Below are 22,416 nucleotides of genomic sequence, written 5' to 3' on the forward strand. Positions count from 1 at the left end.
AAGTCATTTGTAAACTTGGGCTAGGAAAACAACAAGAAAAGTTGGGATGGTCTTATATTATGAAAAACTATGGTAAGATGTACTTACATCTGAACATATTTTTTAAAATTGCAGTATTAAGATGCAGATATCTTCAAGTAGAGAAATAATTTTCACTAATTTTTCTCAATAAAATGTAATATTTTGAAATCTATTTCCTTTTAAAACATACAGTCAACATACTAGCATTTTTTCTAACTGTAAAACAATCCTTAGCAAAATATTACCTTACAAATGAAGTATTATGTCTTACATCTCTATGATTCATTTACGACAAATTATCTTCCACACCAGGACTGTCTACCCCATTATGAATGTTTATGCTCTCGGATCCTTGTCAAATATGTTGCTAAAATGTCTTCCTTAAGTTGATGGTCTCTAAAACCACTAAGACACTTCTCTGCCACCTGAGATGAGCCCACTTCCTTATTATAGCTCATTTGCTTCTCTGGTCTTTTACTTTTCCTCCCATTGGTAAACCCATAATCTTAGACAAATTTATAATTAAAGTGAGAATCACAATATTTCTGAAAAGAGTAAATCTGAGTAAATAACTACTTAATTTACATCACTATTATTTCCTCCTCACAACTTTGGAAAACTTTTTTGTGAGGTCCCTTATTTCTGGCAGAGTGGTTAGTAGCAAAGAAGATAAAAGGGCACTGAGAAATCAAAGTTGGGTGACTAAAACATTATAGTTGGATCAGAGTAAAAGAACTATACCACACAGTTCAGCAAGTATAAAAACTGTCATTGTTAGTATGTATCTTCAAAAGCTTCCTTAAGAACCTTAACAGTGGGACGCCTGGGTGGCTCAGTCGGTTAAGTGCCTGCCTCTGGCTCAGGTCATGATCCCAGGGTCCTGGAATCAAGTCCCGCATCGGGCTCCTTGCTCAGTGGGGAGCCTGCTTCTTCCTCTGCCCCTCCCCCTACTCGTGTGTGTGCACGCGCGCATGTACTCTCTCTCTCTGACAAATAAATAAAATTAAAAAAAAAAAAAGAACCTTAATAGTAGAGTACTGTTCTTTTTGTCACAACTTCTAAAGAGTTACAGAGTTGTTTAAATGAGTTGGAATGAAAGATACGAAGTTTAAAGTTAAAAATATTTTTCTGCTAAATGCCCCTGTCTTTGTTGGTTCCCATTTTATATATCATTTAAAGGAGATTCCTATGAAATTTAAAACTACCTTAAGCTTAACCTCCAAACGTGCCCTCCTCTGTGTTTGCTTAACTCCTTTTTCTTTCGTTTATGGGGAGAGGCATACAGAGGTATGGTATTACAGTGAATTTAAGGCAGATGAAGTAAATTTTATTGGTACTCCACAAAATAAATTGAAATAAGGAATTAAATGTTTTGGCTTGAAAGGATTCTTCAGATAGGCAATCCTAGGTAAATTATTTTAGTTATGATACCAGTGACACAAAAATATGACATGGCGAATAAATTCCTAAAGAAATATATTCTTTTTTTTTTTTTAAAGATTTTATTTATTTATTCGACAGAGAGAGTGAGAGAGTACAAGCAGGGGGAGCAGTAGAGGGAGAGGGAGAAGCAGGCTTCCTGCTGAGCAGGGATCCTGACCCGGGGTTCGATCCCAGGATCCTGAGATCATGACCTGAGCCAAAGGCAGATGCTTAACCATCTGAGCCACCCAGGCGCCCCAAGAAATATATTCTTTTCATACATACTTTTATACCTAGGAAAAACTGATTTAACAAATTTAACATCCTAAATTTATTACCTTATCAATTATTTTTAAAAGATTATTTTGTATTCTCAATTATGTTATGTTCCATTTAATCCTCCTTTAAAATTTTTAATTTAATTTTTAATTATCTGATATATTATTAAGAAACAAAAAATTCAAGTCTACAGCAGCCAGAGATCCTCCTATAACTCTAAGGGAGACGGACTTCTGTGTACATCAGCTTGTTGGTATGTGACTATTCTTTAAATATGATTGAGGATTCTAAATGCTCCCACAGTTCACAGTTCAAAATGTATTTTTGCAGAGACTGTAAGTACCATAAATGGAAACAGTTATGGTTAAACAACTAGTTTCTGGAAACAAACTATCCAAATCAACATCTTCTTAGCAAATGATTGCCACAAAAGGAGACTAGACTCTGGACTCTGGGAAACAAACAGGGTTACAGAAGGGAGGGGCGGGTAGGGGAACGGGGTAACCAAGTGATGGGTATTAAGGAGGGCACGTGTAAGAATGAGCACTGGGCCTTATATGTAACTAATGAATCATTGCACACTACAACAAAAACTTATGATGTACTATATGCTAACTGAACATAATAGAAAAATAAATTAATTAAATAAATAAGAAAACTACAGTGAAAAATATGTAGTATCAGTAGTAAAATATTCTAAGCTATATATTTATGGCAAAGTGGCATTAGCAAAGAATATATGGGGAATAGATAAGGTAGGTGCACAGATTATTACCAAATGGATATTGACAACCATCTAACTTAGTAGCACTTGCCCACTACATGTTTTTCCTTCGGTATTCTAAGGAAAACGAGAAATCAGGAAAACAAATATATCAGGGAAAGCAAGAAATTTAAAACCTGAACTTAGCAATATTATTGTTTACTGTTCTCTAACATATATAAGAAAAGTAAAATAGCAAAGAATAAACAAAAGGGCAAATACATCATTTAAATTAATACTTTTCAACATTAAATGTGTACATAGTATGGCTGGCTCTGAGCTCCCCAACTTTCCAGGCAGCTTGGGGAGGGTTCAAAAGGCAGCCAAAATATTGAAAAATCCTAAGTGATTTTGAAATCACTGAAAAAAATTGGGTATTTTAATGAAAATCTATAATCTTGCTGGGAAAGTGAGTGAAACACTTTCCAGTAAAACTGGCATGATAATTCTTCACACATGTCTCCTTAGAGGCTAAGTTCACTGACTTTAGCAGAGAATAAGTAATTTTTTTTCCTTGGGCCAAAAACACAACAAAGTTACCTATTTCTAGGTTTTCCAGATACTCAGGCTATGGAAAAGCACAGGTAACACCTCAAGGGCTCCCAACTGGTGTCTAATTGTCACAGTTTTCTGCCTTTGGGGAAATCTCTACCCAATCTTTTTTGCATCTGATCTAAAAATGAATGTAGAGGAAGGAGGATAACTGTGGTCTCTTGAGTTCCATTTACCTCAATTCAAAATTACTATTCTGCTAAGCTTTACTTTTCTCTTTTAGTTGTAGTGAAATGGACATGGCTGACTATTTAGTTGATGGGAAACATAGAATATTTTCCCTTTCCAATTGGCAAAGTTGGCTAAATTGTGCAATTAATTAAATTGTTCACTTGTATCTTTTCTTTATCCATCTTTATCCACATTCATATGTGTAGGAAATCGATCATTATACATACAGCTTTTATCTTCAATGCATAGTGTGATGCTAAAACACCACAGAAAGTTGTCCATGGCACTACAACCATTATGCACTCAAAAAATACTGACCTTGATACTGAGCAGTAAACTTTAGATATTACAAAGGAAACTAACCACATGTTAATATTATAATACTTACAGAGTCAAAAAACAATGAAAAAAGAAATATCCTATAGTTGTTAAACTAAATCTGTACTAGTGTTTTCCACAACTCCAACTACATATGAACCAGCAGCTCCTCCTTTTGACTACACTGTTGATCAGTGATGAGGAACCTACCGTGGAACTCTCTAGACATAGGAAGTCACACTGGGGTCATATCCCAAACAAGGTTTTAAAGCCTTTAACTACTCTTACAAAAACTATACCTTATCTAAAGAGTACTCTACTGGTACTTGATTATTTTTCCCAGGTCTAAGGTGCATAACTTCGTGATGAACTAATTCTTCATCCTTAGGTAATGGAAGTCACATTTCCCCAAGCCAACATCCACTGCTGGCAACAGATGCATCAGAACCACCAAAACCAAGGAAATTATTCAATTCACGTTTTAAGCCAGCCAAAGAAAATAGAGCTTTAAAGAAGTCCAAGTGTCCGAAGAGACTGTTTTGGCAAATATGGTTTCAAAAAATACAAGTCATTAGCTTAATGTGGAAGTCGGACTTTCCCAATGCACAATTTATTACTGGCAAAGGATTCACCAAGCTCTGCCAGTAAAAAGGGGAGAACTGTTGGAAAAGTGATCTGTGTACACAATTCCAGTTAAGTTATAAAAGCAATATGTAATTTAGTAAAAGCTTGTGCTGCACTATTATGACAACAAACATTAAATCAGAATCAATTATCTGCCATATTTGGAACACAATATTATTACTCACTGAAAAATCCTGTGTAAAACTTGCTTAAAAAGGAAAAAGAAATCAGAAAATGCCAGCAGGTGTTCCAGGAATGTTCATTAATAATGAGATCCAAATTTGGGGATCAATTAATAGATCAAAAACCTAGAGGGAACTTCAGATCTCATTTTATGTATGAGGGAACTGAAGCCTTGAGAGGTGACATGATGACCATGGTCACACAGGACTGTATGACAAGGCTAAGAAACTATACCATGTTGCATCCCAGAAGTAGAATAAAGATCTAGGTGTACTCCTAGGCATTCAAATTGTGTCACAGAGAAACAACTATTTTTTGGAAATGTAATCATTCTTATATCTCACAGAGGGTAGTAATGTAGGAGTGGCAGAAAAAGGTAATGGAGACCAAAAAGCAAGGTACTGTTTATTTCTCTGTGAACTGGTACTTGTGACATTTGAAAGATTCTGTTGGCTTCTGTTCAAAGAAGTTTATAATAATTAAGCAGTTTTAATTGCCTAGTTTATTTTTTTTGTTTTTTATTTTTAAAATTTTATTGAAATTTTGTTAGTTAACATACAGTGCAATATTGGTTTCTGGAGTAGAATTCAGTCATTCATCACTTTCGTACAACACCCAGTGCTCATCACAACCAGTGCCTTCCTTAATACCCATCACCCATTTAGCCCCCCCCCCCCCCAACCCTAAGTTTCTTCTTTATTGTTAAGAGTCACTTATGGCTTGTTTCCCTCTCTCCTCTTTTTCTTTTCCCTCCTCCCATATGCTCATCTGTTTTCTTTCTTAAATTCCACATATGAGTGAGATCATATGGTATTTGTCTTTCCCTGACTGACTTATTTCACTTGGCATAATGTACTCTAGCTCCATCCATGTCATTGCAAATGAATTGCCTAGTTTCTAAAACAGATTTGCAGGTATGTGGCAAGTGAAGCAGGGCAAATAAATACCAAAGCAGTACATTCCAGGAGATAGCTAGGACTCAGGAAGAGGAAGTTTGCATTGCAGCTTAGAAAGAAAGCCAAAAAAAAAAAAAGACTAGTTCATCCTGATATGTAGGAAGCCTGAAAATTAAAAAAAAAATCTGTAGGGGCACCTGGGTGGCTCAGTCAGTCAAGTGTCTGCCTTCACTCAAGTCCTGATCTCATGGTCCTGGAATCCAGCCCCATGCTGAGCCCTTTGTAGGGTTCTCTGCTCATGGGGAGTCTGCTTCTCCTTCTCCCTCTGTGCGCTCTCTTGGTCTCGCTCTCTCTCAAATAAATAAATAAAATCTTAAAAAAAATCTGTATTTGTAATTTGTAGGACTTTTAAAGTCTTTCTATCTGAAGTGAGTGATCGCTACATGGATAGTCAGCAAATTCAAGCTTTTATACTAGTGAAGAAGCTTAAAGGGTTTGAGAAATAGTTGTATACTCCCTGTCTTAGAGAGAATGAAATGGTCTAGACAATAATTCAGGAAGGAAGCAAGAGAATAGATTACAAGAGGGTTGAGGGCCTAGTAAGTATTAAGACACTGAGTGGAAGACTACTACACTTTGTAAAAGATAAGAAACAACGTAAGTGGAATTACAGGTATAAGACTCTGCTTATGGAGCAGCAACTCATATTTTTAAGTGATAAAAATATAAAGGCAATTACCTTAAGAGGTGAGAGAACTTATGGCATTGTTAATTTCCTTTTGAGGTATAGAAATGGTTATTTGGAGGATTTTAGGAGATTTTTATACAGTTGGTATATAGTGATTTTTTCAGAAAGACAGGTATTTTTGAGACCATTCTACCTTTTCTTTTGTCAATACAAATAATTCCCTACATTCCAGATTGTAGGCTTCTAAAATTCAGCTTTTATAAGATGTAGCAATGTGTACAATGGCTGACAAGACCATATTAATAGCTGAAGTACAACTCACTTGATGGATTATGCAGATATTGGTCTTTCTCTACATTAGTAACTAAAACCAATTTTTTTTTAGGGGGGGAAGGGTAGCAGGAGAGCGAGAGAGAGAATCTTAAGCAGGCTCCACACCAAGTGAGGAGCCCGACGTGGGGCTTTATCTCACAGTCCTGAGATAACCTGAGCCAAAATCAAGAGTTGGATGCTTAACCAACTGAGCCACCCAGGAACCCCAAAACTAAATTTTTAGTAGTGGGCAAACAAGAGAAACCTTAGTCATCCTCTGAGGTTGAGAAAAATTGGGCATTTTAATAAAAATCTACAATTATGTTGGGAAAGTGAAACTTTCCAATATAGATAAGGCAATTTTTAATGAAGCTACCCTCTCAAATTAGCTGGGGTTCGGCTCCTTCATATAGTACGTGGTCAAATTCGATTTTCTTTCTATCTAATCCCTCTGAATCCTGTTTGTTCTCAGTCACACTCAAGGAACTAAACCACCTCAGCAGAACGAACAATTGATTAGAAGACTAAACAGAAAACAGGAAGGCAATTTACTCTCCTGAAGTATAGAGATACAAAACTATCTAGATTCTTCCCACATCATTGACAGAATGTGAATGAATCAATGATACAGATTATAATGGGCCTCGAACAATGATTTTTACTGTGAGGCCTTTTCTAAAGCAAGGTGGTATTGTCATCTGTTCTTCCAGTTAAAGTCATAGTTTTGTAAAGATATGGATATAGGAAACACAACTAGCTATGCAGATGCTGCCGAAGAACCATGTTAGGTAATGACTTATGACACTAAAATGATTATACTCCTGGAAAAGTGTTAAGTAGTTCACAAGAACCAAAAGATTATGTTTAACAAGACCCACATAGGTATGACCAAGGGGCTTTAAACTGAAATCAAAGAATAAAAATAATCTTCAGTTAAAACTGCAAGACTATGAGTAATAATAATATGATAGGAGAAAAAACAGAGTGGAAGAACTAGCAGGTAATTATTAAGAGGAGAAATATGAACAAATAGAAAACAAATCCAATAGCTTAAAAAAATGTGTTTATAAAGAGCAAAACTGCAATATCAAAATAAGTAAATCTCAGGGACTGTTAACACTTAGTGGAAAGGAATTCATGAATGGGAGCTGGCATTTGAAAGGAATGTCTTACAATGTTTTACAATGGAAAGTGGAAGATACCTATAAATCAATATACATACATATACACATATGGAGATTCTTGAACATGGGATAAAGGAACCCCCCCCCAATTCCCTGGCCAACTGAGGCTAAAAGAAGGCAAAAGTTGTATTATCAAACGGAGTTTGGTAACCTAACCAGATGGAGGATTTAGATCAGGCTTTCATAAAACATGTTGCAAACAAGTACAAGGATAAGATACAGCCAGCCATGATGGGGACATCAGCTATTCACATGTACTGGCAGCTTAATTTTGCTCAAATTAGAGCATCTGATAAATTCTTGTCACATGGCTGAAAATTTTATCCTTCAACAGATAAAGGATGTAATGAAGGGAATTAATTTAACTATTTCATACATAAATTTAAACAAAAGCCAAATTGAATGATGATGCAGAAATAACAGGAACTCTGGTAGTGACCATGCCAAGGAAAGACAATCCTGGACATTGTCAAACATGCAACTACATTTGTGGTTGGATATTTTGACAGTCACTCATGATATTCTTAGGAAACAGGAAAAATAGTGGACTTATATATGACTTAATAACCATAATCCAAAGAACAATGACTGGCAGATTCATATCAACCTTGAGGGAGATCTCTAGTTGGTCTCTTCTTGATCTGGTCCCACAAAACATTTAAAATCAGTGACTTGAAGAAACAGTTAATATATCTAAATGTTTCCAGGTGACACAAAGCTGGGAAGGAGAGTTAATATGCAGGATAAAATAGTACATACAACACGTATTGATTGAGCACCTTTTATGGGTAAGATGTCAAAGAGAATGCAACGATGAGTCAAGATACAATACTTCCTCTCATGGTTCCTTTTCAACAGGGGCAACAAAAATATAAATGATCAAAGAACAAGATATCACGTGATAAGTTCCATTAAAAAACTTAAGTGATTGGACAGATCACTGAAGGGAGATATTACTTCTAGCTTTAAGTGTTGGTGGGTTCAGAAGGAAGTATTCATAGGAACATGTCAGATGAGTAGAATTTGGACATGTAGTAATCAAGAGAAGGGGAATCTAGATTCAGAGGTGGAAAAGTATGGAACTAATATTGAGAAGGGTTTGTGGTTTTGTCTGAAGAATGAAATGCAGGATAGGGAGCAGAAGGAAACAAAAGTTGGGTCAGAAGATTCTGGGATTCAGGTTGGCACAATAAACTGAAAACAATAAAATTAAATGAAACTTGGATGAAGCTTTTAGGATGGCAGTGTAAAGATGTTGCTCCCCTTTTTCTTCTGGAAAATTACCCTCAAACAATTAGGCAAAAAGAAATAAAACACAAACACTAATTTTAATGACTAAGAAGCATGTATGAACCGTAACACATGGAAATTAAAAGCAGATAAAAGAGTGATTGAGGACTTAGCATAGCAAAGGAAGGCCAAATCCATGTGCCAGAAGAGGGGATACCACAAAGAAGTAGCACTTCCAGAACCTTGGAAATGTTTAGGAATTAGAAACACACGTACCAAGGGCAAAAGAGAGGCAAAGGACTGAAATAATGAAAATTGGGCTAAAAACAGGAAAGGTCTAAAGCAGAATAAATTGAGCCCCTACTCATACTCAGTAACACCAAGCAAAAGGATAGACTGAAGCTAAGTGCCAAGCAATGCCATAGAATTAGATAGTTAAAAACAAAAACAAGAGCTACTATTTCTTAAATGTTTTAAAATAAAAAGTATTTTAATGTTATATAGAGTGTAAAATATTTTTAAATAGCTCTTAATCAAAACAGCTATTTTTCAAAATACATATGCTCTAGCTCCAAGTCCCAACTTTAGAGATTCTTATTTAGTATGGTAGGAATCAGTAACATGTTTTGATAATGTTTCTTAGTCTGAAAACCACTGAGCTGGTGTAAAAAATAAATCTGTTACCAAAACCTATCAAAAGGTAAAATGGCATAGAGGAAAATGTAGGCATTTTCATTTAGAGGTAAATACTATTTGCCAGTAATTGTTCTAGGAATTGTACAGTACACAAAAAATTCCTTACCCTCGTAGTTTGTATTTTAGTGACAGAAAATACACAAAGTATGTAAAATAGGTAGTATTTTATATCTTATTGGCCAGTTATATGAAGAAAAAACAGCAGGAAAGAGGTAAAAGGAATGGGGTCAGAGGGAAGGTAGTATTTGAGTAAAAATATGAAAAAAAGTAGGGGAACAAACCATCAAGATACCTGGGAAAAAGTGTTTCAGGTAGAATAGCTGAGGTAAAGGACTGAGACAGGAGATTGTCTATACATTTATTCAAGGAACATCAAACCAGCTAGGAGAGCTGGAGCAGAGTAAATGAAGATATGAGATCAAAAGGGTAATAGGGGAGCTAAATTGTATAGGATCTCACAGGCTTGTGAAGGACTTTGGCTTCTATTCTTCATGAAATGGTAAGTCATAAGACTAGAAAAATGAATATTTAAAGAGTCATTTACACACACACACACGATATATTTATGATTCTGAAAAACAATGGAATTTGTCTAAGTAATTAACAACAAAAATAAAAATGTCAAGTGATGTCTGGGAACCTTAGCTGGCTAAATAAATCTAGACATTTCCTAATATAGTACCTTAAAGTGAGTGTATAATAAATATTTGTCAAATAAATGGACAGTAAATTTATACTGAAAAGGAAAATAAGAGTTTTTAAACTTTTTAGAAAGTCAGAAGCACTGTATTAATATAACAATTATCCTAAGATGTAGTCTTTTATCAAAGATTTCAAGGCATTCTTATAGATATCATCAAGTAGATGTTCCTATTTCCTATTTTATATATGTTAGTCAAGAAAAGACTAAATAAAAAGTCTTCCAGAGTCATTCTGAAACTTTTCCGCTTCTGTTTGAAAGAGTAAGGAAGTTTTTTTAACAGTTCATATTTTAAGCTTAACAGAGCTTTACTGGGTTCTAGCTTTAAAAATTTATTTATCATAATTCATACTCTAACCCTATTTTATTCTTATGAAAGAACATTATATATTTTCATCTCAAAGTCTGGTTTATTTTTTTCTAAAGCTTAGAATCCAGGGTTTTGGCTGTCAATAAAGAATTTTGAAAGTGACAAATTCATTTCTTCTGACAGCCAGGAAAAGTGAATGTATTTTCTTCTCCCCAATGTCACTTCTGTTGCTTCTAAATGAACTAATCTACTCTTTCTCACTGTCAGATAGTATTTGTTCTTAAATTATTGTGATAAATAATATCATGGAGAGCAAAACAAAACTGTTCTTCTTTAATATTAGTACTTCTTTTGCTTGATAGAATTTTAGAAATACATTATTTTTTTTAATTAACCAAAAAATGATGAAGAGCTAGGTCCTTCAACCACTGCAACAGGACTTTCTATCAAAATGAAAAGAAATTAACTTCTGGTATCAGACCATGTAATGATTTCTCAGGAAAAAAAAAATTAATTCTGAAGTCATATAATATTAAAAGCTCTACCTAAATGGCCAAGAGACTTAAGCTCTTTTCTATGACCAAACCACTGAGGGATGAAATTCAGAATAAATATACACAAAACCCATTATTTGTACTAGCATACAGGAATTAAGCTAAAGCCATATGATTTAAGAAATAGTCCACTTTCATTCCTCTGATACATCCAAGATTTGCTGATAACTTTATGTAAAGCAAAAAAATTTACATAAATTTATATTAAACTATGTTAATTTGAAGTGTGAGATCAATTTTAACTAGAAAGATTTGACCTCTGTTTACTTTTTATCAGGGCATTAATTAAACATAAGAAAGAAGTAAGAGGGTCGAAAACTTGGTCACTCGGTTTAGCAGTTTTCTCAGATATAAAAAATAACAATGAAACCTCTAGGGTTAAGAATTTCAAATGAGGCTGCTAGACAGAGAAGACAGACCAAATCAGCTTACCACTTGAACCATTTTGAGATATCTGGCATATCTTGGATCCTTGGCTACAGTTAAGATATTTTCTGGTGTTACTTCACTTTCCTGTGGTCCAGAGTCTTGTAAACTGTTCTGCTGTAGAGAGTATTGCGTGTAAATCTTTAGACAATTCATAGAAGGGGTCCATTATGTTACTTAAAAAGGGATGTATCTTTTTTATAATTCTAAAGCAATCAATATCAGAAAAAAATCATATTTCTAAATTTAAAAACCAATAATTTAATTATGGGATATATGTTTCCAAATATTTACAAATACTTAAATATGATTTCAGAGGAAGTTCCACTTAGTATCAACCTATATTGTTCCTTAAAAAATGCAAATATATTCATGACATTAAAAAATAGAATTCTGCTTTAGTTGTCCCCAGAGTGCCAAAAAACACATGAATTATAGATGGACGTATTAATAAAAATTTTAATAAAGCTAATAAAACTATTTCATTTGCCAATTGTTAACTCTAGCAGATAGTAAATTGATTTTCTAGGTATCTACCATCTATACAACTCAATTCCTCATTTATTAAATAATTTTACTCTAAGTGTATATGGCTATTCTATCATCTTAGAAAGCACTACATGGAGAATCTGTGGAAGAGAAGCCCATTTTTCGGACAAAATTATCTAGTTTTGTATATTTCAGCTACTGATGGAACTATTAATGTTAATCTACTTACAATAAAGAATACTGGGGAATGGTCTTTTTAGATAAAAATGCTTTTATCAAATAGGCAGTTCTCATTTTGCATGGTACTCTGTTAAATGAAAATTGTCCATATTGGAATCCTGTCCTCACTAAAGTGCAATGTTAGAACTGTCTATATACAGTTCTTGCTTTTTCTATCAAACTGAACATTTAGAGTAAGTTTACTTTTGTGAATTCTCACTCCTTATCTATAAATTAGAATTACAAGGAAGTTCCTTAACAGAATGAAATCAATTGTATGTCTACATGTCTATGCTGAAATGTAGATAAATCAAGAAATACCTTTAAATATTCATAGGTTTTAGAATATGAATTATGTATTAAGGTTTTTCCTCAGATAATACAAATATAAATTAAACCTGTTGAAAACTCTAAACCAAATAAAACATCCAAAAATCCCTTAGGTTTCTCCTGTTATATAACACTAAGTATACAAAAGTGAGTAGCCATATTAATATATATATATATATATATATAAAATTCATCTTTAAAATACATAAATACAAAAAGTCCAAAACATTTAATTAAATAAAAAAATTCAAACAAGACCCAAGTATGTTTTTAAAAAAAATTATGGACAATAAACTCATACAATAGCACAATGGAACAAATGAGAATTAATTATACATAGGACTAACGAATTTCAAAACTCAGCCTTAACTTTGCCTAATAACCAAGATCTCAACAAGGTTTAATTATGTCAGCACTTACACCTCTGCTATTTGAATGACCCCTTAAATCCTCTATCATATCTCTCAACTGTCCTTCATTTTATTCTCAATCTCCACAATTGGATGTTCTATTGTGAGTAATGATAAGATCCTGAACCATGAAATTAAAGTTGCAGAAAAATCAGTAGGCAAACCTTGAGTCTTTGACTCATACAGATTAGAGATTGAAATGAATGAGTGATTAAAAAAGTACATGATTATCTTTTATCAGATAAGTGAGTTGACTGTAATGCTGGTGGAAATTCTGTGTTAAGCAGCACTTAAGTCCATTTCAAAATATTTTACATAAAAAATAACAATAACAATGGAGAAGAAAGAAGAAGTTGATTTGAATATTAAGAACATGCTGAACAGGTATCTTATTAAGTTACTCAACATGTAACTTGACCACAATTTTTTAAACCCAGGAAGCCAACAGATCTTTATAAATTCTCCAAGTGAATTAATATATAGTTTTTAAATAAAATTGCCAAAATATACCAGATTATACTGAATTTTAGAAAATTTAGCTGTGATTACTTGTAATCAATTTTTTGAGACCTTAAATAGGTAGGACCAACACAACTGCATAAGTTTTAAGATACATATTATAGATGGAATTCATAATAACACCTGAAAAAATTAATATTCAAAATTAGACAGATACCACTTAAACATAATGATGGTTAATATCCACCGAAGAATAACTACTAGGTAGAGTGAAAACATTTTCTTAGTATTTTTTATACATGCCTTATTTTAGAAAAAGTATGGTCCATATTTAATTGAAAGGACCTTATGATGTCTAAAACACCTGGATTTTTTTCTTGTATATTTTATATATATCCCAATGGCCATCATAATGCAATTTGGTATATTAATTAAATGAATGTTAAATTTTCTAATATCTAATTGTTAAGTAAATGGTCATCTATTTCATTCCCCCAAAACATATTATACCTAAATTTATGGCTCCTCCCATGGCCTCATACCATGTGTGTTCAATATGTTGAATGAACTCAACACAGGTGCTGGAGACAGTGTAGTATAGTAGTAAGAGCTAGGACTCGTGGCACTGGATTGCCTGGGTTAAAATTCCAGCTCTTACACTTGTTCTTTTGACCTTGGGCAAGTAACTTAACCTCTGTGTGTATCATTTCACACATCTGTGAAGTAGCAGTGATAATATAGTATTTACTTCATAGGGCTGTTGTGATAATTAAATGAGTTAATTTCTGATAAGCACTTAGAAGCATGCCTCGGAGGTACACTGTAAGCGCCTTCTGCATGTTTGTCATTATCATCACAGCCAACGTAATCATAACCTAAAAAATATCCTGTGAAAAGTATCTCCAGGTACAAATGCAGAATCTCATATAGCTAAGAAGTCAGTTTGTTCAGTATTACTAGAGAGACCACTATTTTAGTGATTATTTTATTTTGAATTTTAATGCCTCACTGAGATACACTACTAGAGACAGTCTATTCTGCAACAATGAGAATTTTTATTTCTTGACATAAAAAGTAGTTATCAAATTTAAATGTATACAGGGCATAAATGAACATTAAGACATAAGAACCAAATGTAAAGTGTGGCCCTTATTAGGATGCTGATTTGAACAAATCAACTCCAAAACCACATTTTTTAGATACTTGATATTTCTAGATCAGTATCTCTCAAATTTTAAGAGCCTACAAGTCACCTAGGCATCTTGTTATAATATAGATTCTGATTCAGTAGGTCTGGGATGGAGCCTGAGGTTCTGTGTTTCTGACAAGGCCTCCCAGGTGATGCCCATGTTGCTGGTGTCTGGAGCAATCTTTGAGTAACAAGGGGTTAGATGACATTTGGGAATTACTGTTAATTATATTGGGTATGATAAAGGCATTGTGGTTATACAAGAAAATGCCAGAACTTTTCAGAGATGCTCAAGGAATTACACAGCGGTGAAATGATATGATGCCTGGGATTCACTTTAGCAAGTGATAAAAAAGAAAGATGAAGCAAATGTAACAAAATCTTTACTGGAGAATCTAGGTAATGGGCATTTAGTTCCTCATTGTACTATTCTATTTTTGTGTGTGTTTGAGGGTTTTTATAGTAAAACATTTTAAAAGTATCCTTCTTATAATAATGTAGGAAAAATGTCCATAGTGAACTTAAAGAACATTATTATGTTCAAGATTTCTCTTAGTCCTGTGTATAGTTTCTCTTTTACAGGCAAAGAAAATATTAACTTCAGGGAGTTCTTCAAAATAACATAAAACAGTTAACTTTTTCAAACTTCCTTTTCTATCTCAAGGTTTTAAAATGTTACTATTCAAAGTTTTACATCCTTATTTAACTTCTTTCAAACCTGCTGCTAGGTTTGTCTGGTTTAACCAAGAAGATCTGCTCATGCTTCCTGGAACTTAAATACTTACCTGTGATTTCTCTGAAGTGGTTTCAGAATGTGATTCTTTTGTGATACCAGTGACACTTACAGGAGATACTTCAAATGTGACATCATCTAGGCCTGGGATAGATGACAACTGAGAAAAGAAAATTAATGTTGGCATATGAAAATAATATTAGCTGCTTAACTGCTGTAAGTTTCTAAGTGTAAGTTTTAGATAGCTACCTTAAGTTTTTAAGCCTACAGGAATAGGGTTTATAAAATCTCATCTTAGGTGTCTGAAATTTTCCATGCCATAAACTATTTAAAAGTGAAAGGCATTCACAAATAAAATATTTTTGAATAATTTCTCATAAATCTAACGTCACTCATAACCATTCTTTTCCCATGAATTATTATTTTTTTAAATTTTATTTTATTATATTATGTTAATCACCATACATCATTAGTTTTTGATGTAGTGTTCCATGATTCATTGTTTGCATATAACACCCAGTGCTCCATTCAATTTGTGCCCTCTTTAATACCCATCACCAGGCTAACCCATCCGCCTACCCCCCTTCCCTCTAGAACCCTCAGTTTGTTTCTCAGAGTCCAAAGTCTCTCATGGTTGATCTCCCCCTCCGATTTCCCCCCCTTCATTTTTCCCTTCCTACTATCTTCTTCTCTTCTTCTTTTTTTTTTTTTTTTAACATATAATGTATTATTTGTTTCAGAGGTACAGGTCTGTGATTCAACAGTCTCACACAATTCACAGCATTCACCATAGCACATACCCTCACCAATGTCTATCACCCAGCCACCCCATCCCTCCCACCCCCCACCACTCCAGCAACCCTCAGTTTGTTTCCTGAGATTAAGAATTCCTCATATCAGTGAGATCATATGATACATGTCTTTCTCTGATTGACTTATTTTGCTTAGCATAATACCCTCTAGTTCCATCCACGTCATTACAAATGGCAAGATTTCGTTTTTTTGATGATAATATTCCACTGTGTGTATATATATATATATATATATATATATATATACTACATCTTCTTTATCCATTCATCTATTGATGGACATCTTGGCTCTTTCCACAGTTTGGCTATTGTGGACACTGCTGCTATAAACATTGTGGTGCACGTACCCCTTCAGATCACTACATTTGTATCTTTGGGGTAAATACCCAGTAGTGCAATTGCTGGGTCATAGGGTAGCTCTATTTTCAACTTTTTGAGGAACCTCCATACTGTTTTCCAGAGTGGCTGCACCAGCTTGCGTTCCCACCAACAGTGTAGGAGGGTTCCCCTTTCTCCGCATCTTCGCCAACATCTGTCGTTTCCTGACTTGTTAATTTTAGCCTCCTGGGAATTATTTTAAAAAACACAAGGAATCCTAGTGTAAGAAATAAAAGCATGGGCTTTGGAGTCAGATTGCCTAGGTTTAAGTCACAAGCTATGTGACCTTCTGTAAATCTCTCTAGATATCAATTTTCTCCCATAAAATGGGGATAAGAAAACTTACCTTACAAAGTTGTTGTAAAAAATTTTTTATTAAACATATTTTGTAGAAAAAAAAGTCCTTTGCAGCACATTTTAAGTTTGAATTATCTGGGAACTGACAAAACTCTTGTCATCACATTTTAATGTCTGACATAGCTCATTATTTTTTTCTTTCTTTAATCATTTACCACCAAATGTTACTAAAATGTGTTATTTTTCATAATAAAAGATGGGCATGCTGTCAGTGGTTATGTATTTCAGGTTGGATTTGCAAGACCCAGGCAAACCCTCTTTTCTGATTTCATTCTGACATCAGTGATAGACAATTGTCAGATGTTTGGCTAACATTAGGGATTAATTTTATGGCTATGGAAATAATTAAGGCTAACTTGTCCATACAGTATCTTAACTTGTGACTATGGACTCTAACTCAAGAATTCCCCAAATATTAAAATAAGGCACATACTCATAATGAAGAATGAAAAAAAAAAAAAAAAAGAAACAATGGTAATAAGATCTGAAGCAGCAGTATTCATTGAGAACTGCTGACTGATGACAGTACTTAGCACAATGGCCATGGCCCAAATAGTTTCAAGTAGGTATGGCAGCTAGCAGAATATGTTCAACATGGTCAAGGCCAGGTACCCTAAATTTTCCAAGCTACAGAAACGTTCTGATAGAAATACAGTGGCTGAAGTCCACAAGATACAGAAAGTACAAACTAGACATTCTGATCCTTATGCTAAAGCTTTAGCCATTTTATTTCCCCATAAATATTAAATACGTATTTTTTCAGATTAATTTTTTTGATAAAAGGACAAAGTCAAAAAAATATACTAGTGTCTCCATTATGTTATAATCAGGGAAAACACAAAACCGAAAGCTTTCACATCAAAACTCTTTTCCATTTTTGCTAGTTATAATATGTAATTTCTGACATCAAAATTGGTATTCTTCATTAGCATTCAATATATTTGCAAGTAGAAAATAGCTGATCTTTTCTCCAAATTTTGCTCTGGAGGCATCTGAAGTTTTATATAATTTTTACTGTGTTATCAAATGATTACTATAATTGTGTATTTTCCATCAAATGAAGTGAACTACAGAATACCCCAATTTGTTAACATTTTACTCACATGCTTTTGACTAGAATAATGAAATCTCAATTCATGTGTACATTCAAACAAACTCAGTTAAGGGTTCATAATGAGTATCATTTTCTTTGCATTTTTTAATGAATTAAAAATAAACAAAAAACACTGTACCACCTCATGGATGCAGGAGCTAAACTGAATTCATTCCCAAATGCAATTAAAGTTAAGTATGACTAAGAAGGTGATATATGTGGAGCAAAGTTTATACTATAAATTATTCAGAAATACAAACCTTTGCATCTAAAATATTGAGAGTTGTTTCAATTTGCTGGATACGAAGAGAAAGGTCTGCCAGTTTCTGGAAAAGAAAGATTAGAACATAAGAATAAAGTCTGACTGAAATGAACTGTTAACAGGATAACAAAGGGCAGATTTGAAAATAAAAACTATGGTTTAAATATTAGTCATTTTCTAATACACTATTCTCTTATTTACATGAGTAGGAATGGGAGCTCAAGGATTCTCTTATCTTCATTAGCATGTTTCATGGCTACTTTACAAAACTATTCACAGGTAAGCAAAAATTACCTTATCAGCCTTATCAAAGTCATTATGAGAGCCATAATCAGTCATTGTGACCGGAATGTAAACTTCTTCCAGAACAGAGATTTTTGTTCACTGCCATATCCCCCATGCCCAGAACAGTACCTGAAACTTAACAGGAGTCTAATAATTATTTGTTGATGAATGAAGGAATTCTTCATAGAAAGCAAGAATAAAAATTAGCTCAACACAGCCTGGAACAAGATCTGTCTTTTTAAGTTCCTTAAACAAGTATATAAAATTAGTATATACAATAAGCCCCAAATTTAAATTTTTTAAGTTTGAAAGTTAAAAGATGATGAAATTAGAAGATGAGTCAGTTCAGGTTGGAAAGAAATAAAACAAAGAGAAAAAATCAGAGTACTAAAAAGCAAAAGGAATCAACCTACCATCAAAATCCAAGATAAAACAGAACCAAAAGCTTACGATGCTCTAGTTATTCTGTACAATTACCAGTATGTGTGTGTACTATTTACAGCCACACAAGTAAAAGTAACATCATAAAATATGATCCATAAGAGCATTTACTTAAAACTCCTTAATCCTAAACATTATTATACTCAGTGATACAGTCCAAGAGTAGTTGGCCCATTTACTAGTTGGCAGATGTGCAGCATTCTGACTGCTTTCTAGGATATTATCAAGATCCTGACTAACTCCTAAGCAGAATTTTAACACCCCAAGGAATGGTCATTTTGCCCACATTTAGAGGGGGAAAAAAATGAAAGTAGCCACAGTAGAGTTAGAGTTTCTTCACAGACACTTTAAAGATGAGCAACCTGGTATCTATAAAGCTATAATTCAGAAATGAAACATCAGAATCTAGTTTTTTAAAAAAAACATTTTATTTATTTATTTTCGAGAGAGAAAGAGAGAGTACAAGTGGGAGGGGCAGGGAAGGAGGGAGAGAGAAGCTCAGGCAGACTCCGTGCCCATTACAGAGCCCAACTTGGGGCCAGATCCCACAACCCTGATATCACAACCTGGACCAAAACCGAAAGTCAGAGGCTCAATTGACTGTGCCACTCAGAACCCCCAGAATCTAGTCTTAAATGGCACTCAAAGCTAAGTTTAACTTTGATTTCTAGCATTTGTTCACATAAGGCTTTAATGTAAACATAAATACAGGTTTATAAAATATCATATGAATGAATTCCTCTCCAAATTATAAGTGTTTTCCTGGAAATCATGAAAATTAAATTTTTGCAAATTTCATCAGTCTTTTAATTCATCAGAGAAGCTTAGTAACTGCAGAAATCCTACAACAAATTAATTTGTAAAGTGAGATAATTTCTAGCTTATCTAAAAATACTTATATTGGTTTGATTAAAATAAACACAGAAAAAGATGAATTAAAAATTAATATTTGTTGGGGCACCTGGGTGGCTCAGTCGTTAGGCGTCTGCCTTCGGCTCAGGTCATGATCCCAGGGTCCTAGGATCGAGCCCCACATCCTGCTCCCTGCTCAGCGGGAAGCCTGCTTCTCCCTCTCCCACTCCCCCTGCTTGTGTTCCTGCTCTTGCTCTCTCTCTCTCTGTCAAATACATGAATAAAATCCTTAAAAAAAAATAATTTTTGTTTAGTTATATTTATATAAATGTACTATTATTTATTTAGACAGCATGCACCCTTGAAGGGGGTGAAGGGGGAGGGGCAAAGGGAAAGGAAGTGAAAACCTTAAGAAGGCCCCACGCCCAGCAAGGAGCCCAACACGTGACCCTGAGGTCATGACCTGAGCCAAAATCAAGAGTCAGATGCTTAACTGACTGAGCCACCCAGTCGCTCCTATATAAATGTACTTTTAAGCAATAATCACCATCATTGTAAACATCTGAGCAGTTACCTTACTATGCTACACTGTGTATGCAACATATCATTTGAAATCTCACACCAAATGTATAAAGCAGGAACTATTATCATGCCAATTTTAAAGAAGAGAAAACTCAGTTTTCATACAAGTAAAATAATCTGAATTCAAACACTCCAACTCCAGATACTATTTTTGAAAGAATTTTACATTGTTTGAAAGAATTACACATTGTTAGAACATGATGCCATAGACTCTGGGTGATGACAATGTGTCAATGCAGATTGTAACAAATGTACCACACTGGTGGGGGATGTTGATAATGGGGGAGGTTGTGCTCTGTGAACTCAGGGATGCAAGGAGTATATGGGAACTCAACCCTTTCTGCTCAATTTCGTTGTGAACCTAAAACTTTTCCAAAAAAGATAAAAGTTTATTAACTAAAAAAACCCCCCCAAAACCAAAACCAAACAAAAAAAATCTCAAAACGTAATTAAAAAGACACCAAGATGGAAAATTCCTAGGCATTGCATAGATAGAATTTTTGTTATTCAAAGCTAATAAGTAATCAATCCACTTCTCACAAAGACTAAGATGCTACTGTGCTAAAAAAAGGAATCAAATTATTCTGATCTAATTTTCTAAAATAGATGTTGCTTATCTGGAATTATTTTAAAAAAATTTTCAGGGTTAGATCATAAAACTAAATTGTCCTTAAATGGGTACTCAAATATTCACACAGGATAGGTTAAGGATTTTAATACAAGACTTGGCAAATAAGCAAATAATGATGAAAATGTTTATTTGGAAAACTACTTGTTGATAAGGAAGACTAAAGAGGCTTGGAAAAAAGGTTATACTTTCTAGAGCAGTAATCCTCAATTTTTTTGGATACAGATTTTTCTAGTATATCACCCTTTTGCTTTGGCACTCATTTTACCCATTTTCATCTATGATTATCAAAATCTCACCAAAATGAAATGACCTGCTTTTTTTTAAGATTACATGAATGATTTATTCATGCAAGACATTAACACTGATCTAAATGTCAATATATTTTAATTTATAATAATTTATTTCAATATCTTTGATATCTAAACTAATAACTATAATAGTGAAATATAAGGAAACAGTGAAATAAGTGATTTTTGTTGACTAAATTTTTTAAAGATTTTATTTATTTATTTATTTATTTATTTATTTATTTATTTATTTATAGCATGTGAGTGAGGGTAGGCACAGAGGGAGAGGGAGAGAGAGAATCTCAAGCAGACTCCACAATGAGCATGGAGTCCGACATGGGGCTCCATCCCACCACCCTGAGATCACGACCTAAGCAAAAAGCAAGAGTCAGACACTTAACTGACTGAGCCACCCAGGTGCCCCTTTGCTGACTAAATTTAAAGAAAATGTGAAATTGAAGTTAGAGGTAAATAAAAATAAAAATAGAGGTTTTTTTCCCTATCCAAGTTAATGTACCCCAAGCTTAGAACCAGGATATAATTGATTTTCTTGAAATCAGATCAACAAAAGGCTTTTCCTCCTGGCTAGGGAAGATTTTTGTTGTGGATAAATCGTATTATTTTATTATCCATAAAGGTATTATCCATCTTCTCTAAGGCTGGATTTTGAGTCTAAAATATTAAACATGTTAAATATATTATCTGGATTATATAATTTAACACTTTTTAAAAAAATATTTTATTTATTTGACAGAGAGAGGCTCAGCGAGAGAGAGAATACAAGCAGGGGGAGCGGGAGAGGGAGAAGCAGGCTTCCCGCTGAGCAGGAAGAAAGATGTGGGGCTCGATCCCAGGACCCTGGGATCATGACCTGAGCCGAAGGCAGCTGCTTAACTGAGCCACCCAGGTGCCCCTAATTTAACACTTTAATATAGGACATATTACTATATCACAATTTTGAGATCTTTAAAGTACGTAATTGGTATCTTTTGCAATCCTACACATTTTATTTTATGCATTTAAAAATATTAATTTCATTTCACTGGACTGCCAAAGGTTCCATGGCAAAATTAAGAACCTCTCTTTTCTTCTTTTTTATTTTTAAGATTTATTTTTTTTATTTATTTGAGAGAGAGAGAGAGAGCATCCAGGGAGGGGCAGAAGGAGAGAAACTCAGACTCTGTGCTGAGCAAGGAGCCTGATGTGGGACCCGATCCCAGGACCTGGAGATCACAACCCAAGCTGAAGGTAGACACTTAACTGACTGAGCCACCCAGG

At 34.1% G+C, this 22,416-nt stretch overlaps 1 protein-coding gene across 4 annotated transcripts in view; it reads right to left on the reverse strand.

Annotated features, from left to right (window-relative positions):
• Positions 1–22,416, reverse strand: part of WASHC3 (WASH complex subunit 3) — a 55,559-nt gene that overhangs the window by 27,628 nt on the left and 5,515 nt on the right. For 2 of the 4 annotated variants that reach the window (XM_032416566.1, XM_032416565.1), the window contains exons 3-5: positions 18,059–18,124; positions 15,211–15,318; positions 11,336–11,446 (exon numbers count right to left, since the gene is read on the reverse strand). In XM_032416566.1, coding sequence (XP_032272457.1) covers positions 11,336–11,446; positions 15,211–15,318; positions 18,059–18,124 — 285 coding nt within the window. The remainder of the gene's footprint in view (positions 1–11,335; positions 11,447–15,210; positions 15,319–18,058; positions 18,125–22,416) is intronic. The other 2 variants (XM_032416567.1, XM_032416568.1) reach the window with 2 other exon arrangements.

The sequence above is a fragment of the Phoca vitulina genome, unplaced genomic scaffold (assembly GCF_004348235.1).
Source record: "Phoca vitulina isolate PV1807 unplaced genomic scaffold, GSC_HSeal_1.0 scaffold19, whole genome shotgun sequence".
In the NCBI taxonomy this organism is placed as follows: domain Eukaryota; kingdom Metazoa; phylum Chordata; class Mammalia; order Carnivora; family Phocidae; genus Phoca; species Phoca vitulina.